Source organism: Schistocerca cancellata, chromosome 7 (genome assembly GCF_023864275.1).
Source record: "Schistocerca cancellata isolate TAMUIC-IGC-003103 chromosome 7, iqSchCanc2.1, whole genome shotgun sequence".
NCBI classification, from domain to species: Eukaryota; Metazoa; Arthropoda; class Insecta; order Orthoptera; family Acrididae; genus Schistocerca; species Schistocerca cancellata.
This window is the reverse complement of record NC_064632.1, coordinates 445,779,989-445,794,083: the sequence shown is the minus strand read 5'-3', so window position 1 is coordinate 445,794,083 and position 14,095 is coordinate 445,779,989. Positions and strand designations below refer to the sequence as shown.

General features: G+C 39.3%; 1 protein-coding gene across 1 annotated transcript in view; it reads right to left on the bottom strand.

Moving 5' to 3' along the window:
• Positions 1-14,095, bottom strand: part of LOC126091869 (T-complex protein 1 subunit delta) — a 109,243-nt gene that overhangs the window by 51,842 nt on the left and 43,306 nt on the right. Inside the window, exon 5 of the mRNA XM_049907153.1 lies at positions 11,836-11,931. Coding sequence (XP_049763110.1) covers positions 11,836-11,931 — 96 coding nt within the window. The remainder of the gene's footprint in view (positions 1-11,835; positions 11,932-14,095) is intronic.

Here is a 14,095-nt window from a genome sequence, read left to right as displayed (position 1 = left end):
AATTCAGAACACATGCCCAAAAATAATATCCCAGACATGTTCCCCAAGAAAGCAGAAAAAGAATAGCAGGAGGATACACATACAGCACAGAAGATGCTGTAAAGGCTTGGGTCCCATGGTAGCCAAGCACGAACTCAGCAAAGAGTGGTGAGCCCCCTGGGTGGATTACAGGGACAAACAAGGAAAATTTGATCCAGACAATTAGTGTGTGAAGGAGTGAGTACTCACCCTCAGGAAGATAAAAATCATCACATACATTCTTTATTGTGGTGGTGAGGTTTAAGAGGAACTAATGAACTGGCAGAAGTTGTCATAAAAATTCTGGGCACACCAGTTACATCTGCTGCTGCTGAGTGTTCCTTCAGCAGGATCCACAGTAAAAAAGCAACAGACTCATATCGCAGATAGCTGCAAAACTAACCTACCTCTCCTACAACTGGAAGTTGATGAATGGAGCAGGAACATGACACAAGCCTGTTGACACCACGAAAAATGATTCCAAGGAAAAGTCCATACTGACAAGTCCAAGCAAAGACAAAATTGGAAGGAACACAGTGGTCAGCAAGGAGTCAGATTAAGGAGAATCTGAAGCACAGCTGGAACTTCATGATTCTTTGACTTCAGATCAAAAAACTGACTGGCAATATTTAATTTTTTTGCAGTAGTATAGTATAAGTAAAGGTACTACCTACAGGCTAGCTGCTTAATATAAACTATACTTTACTTCAAAAATTACTTTTACACTTGAGTGTTGTATTCTTTTCTTACTATGCACCACTCCAAGACCTGCCCTCATTGAAGATGTAAAAAGTTGTGTCTACAGTCCAATTTATTTCCCCAATAACTCTCCCCTAACTCTGAGGCAGATTTTTCAACTTGTTTACCCAAACATTAAAGAAGCAATGTTGCAAAAACACCTTCTCCAATACAATATATTTGCCTCTTTTTTTTATAGTACTGCTTATCAGTATTTAAAATGCCTAAATGTCTAGGCATTTATGAATTTTGGACATTTGCCCAGGCATTTCTCCTGGGTATTTGCACCGACTTATATATCCCCAGGAATTTTACACCACTAATCAAGACAATACAATGACATTGAAATACTGGCCCCTATGATGATTGTCCTCTCTCAGGAGCACCCAGAAAAATATCAGAACACCAGAAAAAGTATTTGGTAGTGACTGGTAAAGGTAATAGATTCAAAACTGTCTGAATTGACTGACGAGCTAAACCCAACTACGGATACACGAGAGTCAACAGTGAGGAGCAGTCTGGCAGAAAACAACCTCCAGGATTCTGTAGCTGCAAGGAAACCATTGCTGTGCTCTGTCAAGAAGAAAAGACTTCAATGAACTACAACATACCAACGTTGGACAGCAGGGGATTGGGAAAGAGTCTTATTCACTGATGGACCCAAGTTTGAAATATTTGGAAGTAAATACCAAAAATTTAAGAGCTGTTCACCCCATGAATGTGTGAATCACCTATGCCTAATTCCAACTGTGAAACTTGGAGGGGGCTCTGTGATGGTATGAGGATCTTTTAGTGGGAATAAGTAAGAGATTTGATGAAAGTAGATGGAAAATGAACAAAAGGATTATCATGCCAATCTACAGCAACATGTCAATACATCTGCTTTGCTTCTGATTGAGAAGGGGTTTGTCTTGCAGCAAAACAACCACCCAAAACATACACCTCCGCCAGTCACTATTCTCTGGAGGTTCAGAAATTGCTGCTATGGGATGAGGTGGACATGAAGATCTGAAAACGAGGAATCATAAGCAGGACACACTTGTGGAAGGTCCTGCAGCAAGAATGGAGACTAAACCCAATTGACGCACTGGCAAAATTGACCAACTGCTTGCCGAGAGTATGCAAGGCAGCGATTAAAGAAAAGGGTGGCTATTTTGAGAAATCTAAAATTTAATATTTGCATTTACCAATGTATTGTTTGAGCATAATAGACATTTAAAAAAACAGTAAAATGCAATTTTATAATGTATTTCCTTTCGATTGTCCACAATCACTGGGTGTTTCCAAACTTATAGAGGGCAGCGTATGTAGGTGAAGAAAATCTGACATAATATAGTTTATTGAAACATGTCATATTATGCATGAAGATAAAGTCAATATTGGATTGGCAGAACCTCACTTTAACCATGATCTCACTGATAATTAGATAACCATTTTACTTCTGAATTATCTCACTCAATTTCACTGTTCCTGGAGTTGCCAATACCACACTAACACCTAAGCTAACAGCACCACATACATCATTAGAAAATACACCGAAGAGCCAAGGAAACTGGTACACTTGCCTAATATCACGTAGGGCCCCAGCGAGTACACAGAAATGCCACAACATGACGTGGCATGGACTCGAATAGTGTTTGGAGTAGTGCTCGAGGGAATTGACACCATGAATCATGCAATACTCAATAATGTTCACGGCTGGGGAGTTATTTTTCGTGTGATAAAGGTTATTTCCTATTTGGGTTTAAAGTCTAATGATTTTTTTTTTCTTTAGGTTTGTCTAATGATGTTACTGCTAGATTTAGTGGCCAGCAGGAGTGTTTAAACTCAGAAGAATGTTCCTGGAGCCATTCTGTAGCAATTCTGGACATGTGGAGTATCATACTGTCCTGCTGGAATTGCCCAAGTCCATCGGAATGCACAATGGACATGAATGGATGCAGGTGATCAGACAAAATGCTTACGTGTCACCTCTTACAGTCGTATCAGGGCTCCATATCACTACAACTGCACATGCCCCAAGCCATTACAGAGCCTCCACTAGCTTGAACAGTCCCCTGCTGACAAGCAGGGTCCATGCATTCATGAGGTTGTCTCCATACCCGTACACATCCATCCGCTAGATACAATTTTAAACGATACCCGTCTGACTAGGCAACATGTTTCCTGTCATCAACAGTCTAATGTCAGTGCTGATGGACCCAAGCAAGGCTTAAAGCTTTGTGTCATGCAGTCATCGAGGGTCCATGAGAGGACCTTCGGCTCCAAGACCCCATATCGATGATGACACTTGTTGGTGGCCCATCATTGAAATCTGTAGCAATTTGCAGATGGGTTGCATTTCTGTCATGTTGAACAATTCTCTTCAGTCATTGTTGGTCCCATTCTTGCAGGATCTTTTTCTGGCCGCAGCAGTGAGAGGGATTTGATGTTTTACCACATACTTTATAATCACGGTACACCCCTAAAATGGTCATACAGGAAAATCCCCACTTCATCACTACCCCGGCGATGCTGTGTCCCATCGCTCGTGCGCTGACTGTAACAACATTCAAACTCACTTAAATCTTGATAACCTGCCACTGTAGCAGCAGTTACTGATCTAACAACTGCACCAGACATTTGTTTTATATAGGTGTTGCCAATTGCAGTGCCATATTCTGACAGTTTACATATCTGTGTTTGAATATGTATGCGTCTACCAGTTTCTTGGTTGCTCCAGTGTAATTAGGTACGGAGATGTTGAGTCAACTGGCGTTTCAAGTAGTATAACTAATGCAAATTGGAAAAAATGTTGTAATATTTATCAAACAATTGCAACTATACAGTATAAAAATTATTAAAAAACATGAAATGTATCATTTTACACATTCCAAACATCGTGAATATGTAGATCTCCACACATTCTCACAATAGTAAACAGCTCTGAAGAGCTCCAGTGGTATGGAAACAATTTATTCTTGGCCAGTTTCAAGCAATGACGATTATCATCAAATGATAAAGGATTACAATTCCTACAAAGTAAACCACTTTCGATGTCGCATCATCAGAGGTTTTGACCTGATAACAGCCTTCTACCAATCATGAAAAGCTGCTATGCTGATGTTATTCAAATGTGAAACATTGCAGTCAGTTCAACTGTCTTGTAAATAACTGGTAATATGAAATAAAACCGAGGATATTACACCGAGTCTAATTGGATAGAGACATTTCAATAGATTTTAGAAGTGTTTGCATCGTGTAATATCAATTTGTAAAATTTGTTTTATTTGCAGTTCTTCAGTTTTTGCATGGATACAGAGCTATATTGCTAAAACTGAATATGTTACATTACCAATACAAACTTTGTGTGATGTCACACACTGCTACAAAGCATACTCCCTCATCAGGCAAATGCTGATAGAATTATTACTGCCATCTGTTACTTTGAAATGAGAAGTAAATACCCACAGATACATTAAGGACACTTAATGTGTCCATATGGCCATGTGTTAAATGGAAATGTGAGAAGAGCAGCAGAATGACTTTTAGTTCCATGAGGCAATGGTGTATTACCCGTCTAAACCTACAGCTGCATCTAAGCTCTGTAAACCACTGTGAGGTGCATGGCAGAGGGTACGTCTCATTGTACCAGTTATTTGAGTCTCTTCCTGTTCCATTCATTTATGGAACACAGGAAGAATGATTGATTGAATGTCTCAGTGCGTACAGTAGTTATTCTAACCTTATCCTCGCGATCCCTGTGTGAGCAATACCTAGGGGGTTGTAGTAGATCCCCAAAGTAATCATATAAAGCTGGTTCTTGAAACTTTGTTAATAGACTTTCTCAGAATAGTTTATGTCTATCTTCAAGAGTCTTCCTGTTCAGTTCCTTCAGTATCTCTGTGACTCTCTCCCATGGATTAAAAAACCTGCGACCATTCCTGCTGCTCTTCTCTGTATATGTTCACGATCCCTGTTAGTCCTGCCTGGTACAGGTACCACACACTTGAGCAATGTTCTACAGCCGGTCGTGCAAGTGATTTGCAAGCAACCTCCTTTGTATACTGACTGCAATTCCCCCGTATTCTACCAATGAACCAAAGTCTACCTCCTGATTTACCCACAACTGAAGCTATGTCATCATTCCACTTCATATCCCTACAATGTGTTACACCCATGTATTCATTTGAGTTCGCCAATTCCAACAGTGACTTGCTGATAGTATGGTTAGGATACTAAGTTTTTTCATTTTGTGAAGTGCAAAATTTTAAATTTCTGAACATTTAAAGCAAATTGTCAATCTCTGCACCACTTTGAACTCTTATCAATATATGACTGAATATTTATGCAGCTTCTTTCAGGTAGTACTTTATTGTAGATAACTGCATCATCTGCAAAATGCCTGATTTTGCTATTGTCTGCAAGGTCATTAACATACAACATGAACAGCAAGGGTTCTCATTCTTTCCTGGGGCACACCCGAAGTTACTTCATCTGTCGCCAAGATAACAAGCTGCGGCCTCCCTAACAAGGCGTCCTCAATCCAGTCATAAATTTCACTTGATACTGCATATGATTATACATTTGACAATTAGCGTAGGTGCAGTACTGGGTCAAAAGACTTTTGGAAATAAAGAAATACTGCATCTATACAGTTTCCTTGATCCACGCTTTCGCTGTGTCACGTTAGAAATGTTCTAACATTCTACAACAAATCAATGACAAGGATGTTGGATGGTAGTTTTGTGGATCACTTCTACTACTCTTCTTGTAGACAGGTGTGAGCTGTGCCTTTTTCCACAAACTGGGCATGGTTTTTTGTTTGAGGGACTTACCATAGATTATAATTAGAAGAGAGGCTAAATCAACTGCAAATTCAGTGTAGAATCTGACAGGGATTCCACTAGCCCTGGAGCTTTGCTCAATTTTAATGATTTCAGTTGTTTCTCAACACCACTGACACTAACAATTATTTCCTTCATCTTTGCAGGTTGCTGTGGTACAAGGATTAAATTGGGGCAAATCTCCTGGGTTTTCCTTTGTAAAGCAAGAGTCGAAAATGGAGTAAAGCTCTCTACCCTCAATTTCAATTCGTATCTTATTCATTGGTAACTGGGCACAAACTGTAGTGCCACTACCAGCCTTTACGCATGGCTAGAATTTCTTTGAGTTCTGTGAAAGATCACTTGACAATATTCTGCAATTGAAGGCATCATGCATTGCTCTCTTGAGAGCCAAACATGTTTCATTCTATCTATGGCTCTATACTTTGTTTCACACCTGTTATGCAGTAATCTCTGTTTCTTTGGAAGTTTGTTTACAGTGACTGTGTACCATGGAGGTTCTCTCCCATTATGAACTGTTCTACTGGGTACATATTTATTCAGTGCATGGTCAACTATTCTTTTAAACATGAGCCAGAGTTCCTCTACATGTTCCTTCCCTGTGCTGAAAGTTTCAAGTTCTCTGTGATATATGATACTACTGACTTTTTATTTAGTTTACTGAACATGTGTGTCTTTCTACTTGTTTTAGTTGTCATTTGTACCTTGGTAATCACTGCTGCCACAAATAGGTCATGATCAATGATATCAGTTTCAATGTGGACATCCTCAAAAAAGTCAGGTCTACTTGTTGCCATTAGATTTAATATATTTCCATCAGGAGCTGTGTTCCTAACTATCTGTTCTACGTAGTTTTCAGAGAAGACATTCAGTAAAGTTGCATAGGATATCTTATAACACCCACCACTAACAAAACTATAATTTTCCCAATTAATTGTTGAATGATTAAAGTCTCCACCAATTATTACAGTATGATTGAGGAACTTACAAGTGAACTGTGGTTTTCTTAGAAGTTTTAGGTTATGTCAGAAGATGAGTCTGGTGAGTGATAGAACAATCCAATTATTGTTTCATGCCCACCCTTGATACTGAGTCTTGTCCAACAATCTCACATGCAGCTTCAGTTTCTACCTTGATGGATATGAGTTTCTCAACTACTGTGACATACAACACTATCATTTCCATTTGCCTATCCTTTCAATATAGATTTAATTTTCCCTAAAAATCTCACTGCTATCAGCTTCACATTTCAACCAGCTTTCTGTACCTAGTATGAAGTGAGCTTCACTGCTTTCCATGAGCACTTCAAAATCTGGCACTTCATTGTGAACGCTTCAGCAGTTTACCACTAGGACTTTAATACTCTCACCTGTGGGAAAACATCTCTTTTGATCTTACATTGGACTGATGACCTCAGATGTTAAGTCCCATAGTGCTCAGAGCCATTTGATCTTACATTGATACTTCTGGGTTTCCTACAACTATCATAATCTGGATTGCAGGGAGAGTCGCCAAATCTTTTTTACCTTGTACGCATCCCACACACAGCCAGCCACCTGGGTAGCAGCCTCTGATGTGTAGTGCACACTTGACCCTTTTAGGAGGGACCAGTACAGTTCTCAACCCAATAGCCAGGTCTAGGAAGTCGCAGCTTAGCTTGTCACAGAACCTTCAAATTATCTGGTTCCATCCTTCCACTGAACTCAGCACTAAACAGCTACGATCAGTTCTGGGGACAATACCGCAAAATGTTAGCTTTGTTGAAACTCCGTGTGCAAGGCTGATATTCTCAACTTTCTCTGCCAGTCACTGGAATAAACTGAGAATATCCTTGGAGCCCAGACAACAGGCATCACTTGTTCCAACGTGCACCACAATCTGCAGTTGGTTGCAACCTGTTCCCTCAATGGCTACTAGAATACTGTCTTCAACATGTTGAATGAGGCTTCCGAGTGCACTTGGTGCCATTTCCTGTTCCCTGCTGCCATTTCCCTAAGGGGTACCATCATTCGCTGTACATTTGAACTGCCAACGGTTAATAGACCCCTATCCTTTTGCATTTGCCACCTTCTGCCAAAGACAATACAGATTTCCCCAAAACACGTCGAGTCAGTCTTACTGTATCAGTTTCAGTTTAGTGAAAGACAGCACCTCAAACTTGTCGATAAAGGGGATCTGTGCAACACCCTGAGTCCTCCCTGGTCCCTGTCCACCTTGTACATAATGCCTAATCTACCACTGACACGCCAATCACAGTGAAGTGGACAAGTAATGACAGATCCTGTACTGTCTACACAGGAGACATGATCCACAGAAGAAGACAATACTTGAGGTACCTCTAGTAAAGGTATCACAGATACACGATTCTTGGGAGCTCTTCCAATATATCTTGGGAGCTCTTCCAATATGCTGATTCACAGCAGCTGACAGTAATCAGGCCAATTTCCAGCTTTTAGGAAGGTCAATCAGCTCATTTCTTGTTCGAGAACAGCATTCACAGTGGGGCTACGTTTTGGATGGTGCAGTGTACTACAAGGCAGGGAACAAATAACTTTTAAATTAAGCTTGCTGATTATCCTTTCATCTGCTGAACTACAAAGTTGCCAATTCCCTGTAACAACTGAAGCAAATTCACAAAATGAGATTTCTATTAATCTTGTGGTAAAAATTCCTACTGTATTTACTCTTCTCTAAGCCGTGCATTATTCCGGTCTTTGTAATCCAAAAAGCCGCCTGTGGCTTAGAATCGAGTGCAAAGTAAGCGGAAGTTCTGAAAAATGTGGGTAGGTGCCGCCACAACCAACTTCTGCCATCGAATATATGTAACGCTACACAGGCATGCGTTACAGGCACTAAGATAAATATTGGCGTCAAAACCTCTGCGTCAGTAAATATATTATAAAAAGGTAGAAGACTAGCTTTTTTTCTCTGCCCTGAGTTTTGACCACTACATTTTCATACATTATCCAACGAAGTAACTAGAAATTCCGCATTGTTCATCTTCAAATGTAGCAGCCTTTCAAATATTAATAGCAACAAAAATAAATTTCTTTACACAAAAATACCAACAATGCACAAGGCTTTAGGATTCTTGCACAAGTTGATACGCTGGGGATTGTTAAACTGTACTGTGTCATGGATTGTTTGTTGCATTCTGATAATGAGTGTTTACGACCTGTCGCCGCTCGTGGCATGGCTTGTTTTTGTGCGCGCTACCGCTGCTTAAAAAAATGAAGAAGAAGAGAGGAATCGTCTCATTAGCGAAACAATGGCAAGAGACTGCTATTTGTTGTTACTTGCAATGATGCTTTCTTTGATAATGATCAACAAGCACCAAATAATAGACTGCGTATGATAGAAGATTTCTGAACGCGAGTTTAGCGAAAAAAAATTTCTATTTGAAAATCTTTGCAGACGCCTCTTTAGTACGTTACATTCTGCACAGAAATTAGAGTCATCTTAGATTTAAAAATCTAGTCAATTGCCATGCTTCATTTCTGACTGTATCACTATTAGGCATAAGAATAATACGAATATAAACATGACATGCTATGTATATTCTTCCGCATAAGGCATAAGAATAATACGAATATAAACATGACATGCTATGTATATTCTTCCGCGATTGCTGTTGTCTCACTCTAGTTTCGTAGTTTATTAGGCAGACAGGATTTAAATGAGATAGCAATAGCAAAGAATATATGGCAAAATGTTTATATTCGTATTATTCTTATGGTGAAGAGAATACTTCATGTGATTCACAATTCACAAAAGTTCCTATTAGCAACCATCCCTTCTCACAGGTAGGAAAAAATTCTGAACGTAGAGTTGGCCATATTGACAAACATCCCAAACAGTCTTGCCAGTCGGATTTTCATAGTACATTGAAATGCTGCTACTTTTGAAGATGAACAATACGGAATTTGTATTTACTTTGTTGGATAATGTATGAAAATGCAGTGGTCGAAACTCGGGGCGGAGAAAAAAGCTCGTCTTCCACATTTTTTTTTTAAATTTATTTACTGACACAGAGGTTTTGGCGCCAGTATTTATCTTTGTGCCTGCAAAGCATGCCTGTGTAGCGCTACATATATTCGACAGCAGAAGTTAGTTGTGGCGGCACGTACCAACATTTTTCAGAACTTCCGCTTACTTTGCACTCTATTCTAAGCCGCAGGCGGTTTTTTGGATTACAAAAACCGGAAAAAAGTGCGGCTTAGATTCGAGTAAATACGGTAATCACATCTGGTCAGTATGGCAATGCCTCAAGTTTGTGTAACAGAAGTTTCCCCACTATGTAAGAAAATAACTGTTAATAACCGTATAACTTTTCTGAAACAATGGAAGAAGATTATGATAGAAACACATAATCTACGACGTTAGGGCATTTAATGGATGTCAGCGAGGTCTAATCTTAATAACAGGTGATTTATAAACCATCACAATCCAAGCAAACTTCTGACATGATATGACTGCATTGTTACACATTTTATACCAATAACTTTTGGAAAAAAAAAAAGATTTTTCTAATCACATCCTTTCCTTGCCTGAGTTCACTTATGGCTTTCTACTGAATTAAATGCCCCACCAACGAATGTTGCTCTACTTCTATTATCACTTTCTGTTCACTCAGTTTCTGTTCTTATGCATTAACCTGCTCAAGTATTAGATTTTAACTAGTTCATTGCTTGTCTGCATTTTCATTTTGACCCACTTCTCTCACGTTTTTCTGGACACGCTTCCATACTATTAAAAATAAGCACTACTTCATAATATAATTCAACTCAGTAACTTCCACTGTGTTTATAGCTTTTCAAAAAAACTACTAGACCTATTTTACAACATTCTGCAGATTACAATTATTTTGACAAATTAAATTTCAGTCTGATAATTTTTTTTTTTTTTTTTTTTTAAATCATAATACCATCACAGTTAATCACATTCAAATTTATCCATCATACTTTACTAGGGGAATATGAAAGATGAATCATCAACGTAAATAAACTACCTAAAAAAAGAAAAGGAGAGAGAGAGAGAGAGAGAGAGAGAGAGAGAGAGAGAGAGAGAGAGAGAGAGATTCAAACAATGTTTTTACATCATCTAGTAGGAAATTTTAGTTCATTTTATTTTACTAGTGGGTATTACGTATCTTTTGAAGCTGCATTAAATTACATGAATTTGCAATATGCTCTTCTATTAAAAGATTTCACTAAGTACACTATAACTGCACTAGTGTGTAACTGATAAAGCCACAAAAAGAAAGGGACAACAACTGCGATTTTTGAAACAAAGTGCACTTTAAACTTGGCGTAGGGAACAGGAAGCATTGCCTAACTTTCAATAAGCATGGAAATACAATTATTATACAGAATGAACAACATCAATAATTTCACATACCTGTGGTAAGTATGGGGTCAAAAGTCTTGCTGTAATGGTAACACAAGTTTCCACAGGATTACCAAAGTTATGCGCTATCGGGCTTGGCTAGCACTTGAATGAGTGACCATTGGGGTATACCAAGTGCTGCTGGCAAGAAAGGCCCATGTGAGGCCACCAAAGGAGCTACTTGATTGAGAAGTAGTAGCTCTTGTCATGAAAACTGACAACAGCTGGGTGAGCAGTTTGCTGACCACAAGCCCATCTGCATCCAGTGATGCCTAAGGGCTGAGGATGACACAGCAGCCAATCGATACTGTTGGGCCTTCTGAGGCCTGTTCGGAAGTAGTTTAGTATTAGTGATACATTTGGAATATTTGTATAATGTGTGATGCAGGAAAAACAGGAAATTTGGCAGAACATGCACAGTGAAAGGTCCAGTTCCATCAGTTATGGTGTTAGATCACGATACATTAACCACAAAGTATTAAATTGTCACATTCCATCCTGGATTTCCCACCGATTTAATCACGAAGTGTATTACCACAATGTGCCCAAGATTGCATTTGCAGAGCAAGTACATCACTTTCTGAAAAATGTTGATTTATAGCTGATATCCCACAATATTTACCCTCACTAGTAAGTTACCTTCCACAAAACACTAGCCTTGGATGTGTGTTCATTTTACTGGCACCCACAATACTTTCATTTCTAGCTCTTAGACTAAGCAGCATTTCCTCACCACTGCAACATATGCAGCTTCCAAGTAACTCATCAGAATTATTTCACACCTCCATAATTAAAAAAGACTATATAACTAAAGGAGTAAAACTATAAGGACAACAGGGCACATATTTAAGTATATTATCAGTCTCACCTTCAGGTCAACATTGGTGTCTTGTGCAGGGTCAATCACTTTGAGGACTGCATCTACAGCTATTGGTGCCAGTAAGCTGGACTGTTGTGATACAACCTGTAAATATACAAAAAATAGAATTAAATATTCTAACTATGGGCACATTAGTGTACTGTCACAGCCCTCAATATCAAAACATACTATAACTGAAAACAACACAATAATGGTGACTCTACGGTAGCAGATTGTTATAAACATGCCTCACTTTTAGTAAGAGAAAATGTTTACTACATTCTCCTAAAGTTTTATTATTTCCCAAATATCAGATACCCTTCCACCCTCTCTTTCTAAAGCCTACAAACAATTCTCCACAAACCTCAATAAACAACCATAATACTTCAGTGATAAGTAAAGGGTAACAACATATTTTATAAAAATGACAAATTTCATTTCTTTCCTGTATAAGATGTATCCACAAGACCAATGACAAACACGCATAAATAAGCAGCATTTGGAATCAGTGCTTGCTGCAGAGCCCAGTGGACACACTAGAAGCAGCAGCAGTTTTTCTTTATTACACAGGATTTAGTTTAGTTTTTGCCTCAGATTCTTTCACGAATAAATGAAACGCATCTGTTTATATTACTTTGTTGACTAGTGTATACTAACTTAGAATAAGTTTTTGCAGGCATCTGATGTATTTGCATAGTGGGCTGTTACTTGGTAGTCTAGGAAAAAACCACAAGTAGAGTAGCAGCAGAACTGAAAGATTGCACCCAGCAACTCCTTGGATTGGCATTATATTACTTGTATTACAGACTAAAACTGATTGAAGGGGTATAGGGACTGTGCCTGTTGTGCACAGATGGAGGGGAATTGGCCACTGCCCATAAACAGCTGGAAGATGCATTGAGCATTTTCAAAAGGCTCGATGCTGTTGCCCTCAACTGCGGTGGTGTTAGGGGATTGGAGATGAACTTTTTAGTATCTCTGGAGACTGTGATGTCACATGGGTTCCCTGATGTTGCAGTCCTTTCCAACTTGGACGTCCTGACTGGCTGACACTTGCCTAATGTGGATGATTTGTAGGACTACAAATCTCTTGCTGTTAGCTGAAAGGTGATAGTAGCTGCACTGCTGCCCCCCTCCCCTACCTATGCCTTAAGGGGGGAAGAAAGGAAAAATAAAGACTTGTGGTACTGACCACCGCTGAAAGCACATCTGATCAAGCATGGGATGTCTCAAACAGCTGGGACTGGGACAGATCATCCTGAAAGGTCAGAACAAGCTCAGCGGGTGGGACTGCTTGTCACTGGAAGTTCAAATGTTAAACAGATGATGGAACCCCTTAGGGAAATGGTGGGCAGGTCAGGAAAGAAAGTCAGTGGAGGTAATGTCCAGGATGTGTGGGAGACTACACCAGCTTCAATTGAGTACCCAGCTATAAATCATGGCTCAAGTCAGCACAATGTCATCTGTCACCGGATTTCAGAGGACATCCTCAGTTTGTATACATCAGTGGGTGATTTCATGTATGCAACTAACCCCATTTACTGTGTGGAAGGTGAGCTAGTGTTTTTGCAGCATCATACCCGGTACCGATAGTGGTGTTTGGTTTGGAGTAAAGTGAAAAGCTTAAAACAAATTCTCAACCTCCACACTTGGGTGGAGGTTAGGCGTGCACTACACACAAACACGGGAGAACTGGCTATTGGAATAGGGGACTATGTGTGACTCCACACATGGTTTTTTATAGGACAAATATCCCTCCGCAGGCCTGGTAAGGTACACTCTGATTTCAGACAGGATGGAATACTGTCCACATTAATTAAAGTAGCATTCATCATCACACATTTGAGAAACAGAAACCTGGCTGAAATTGGATGTTAACAGAAATGAAATTCTAAACTGATTGGAATGTCTTGTGCAAAGATAGGTCGAATACTAGTGTTAGAGGCTTGTCTACAGCCATAAAAAATACAATAGTATCTAGTGAGGTAAATAAGAATGTGAAATTATTTGTGTAAATATATGTGTTGAAGGTGGATCAAACATGGTCATCAGATGATTTTATAGACCTTCTGCCTCACGAACAGTATAGGGAGAATATACTGGATGCTGAGAATACAGGATTTTTGCAGAAATGAATGTGTGGCTTTTTCCATAAGCGCCAGAGGCGCTGTTTCTGTATCCTTATCAATCATTTGTAAACAAGCAAGCAAGTCAGCAACTGATATAATGGTTATGAGTAGTGATCAGGAAAAATTTGCATTTTGTGATA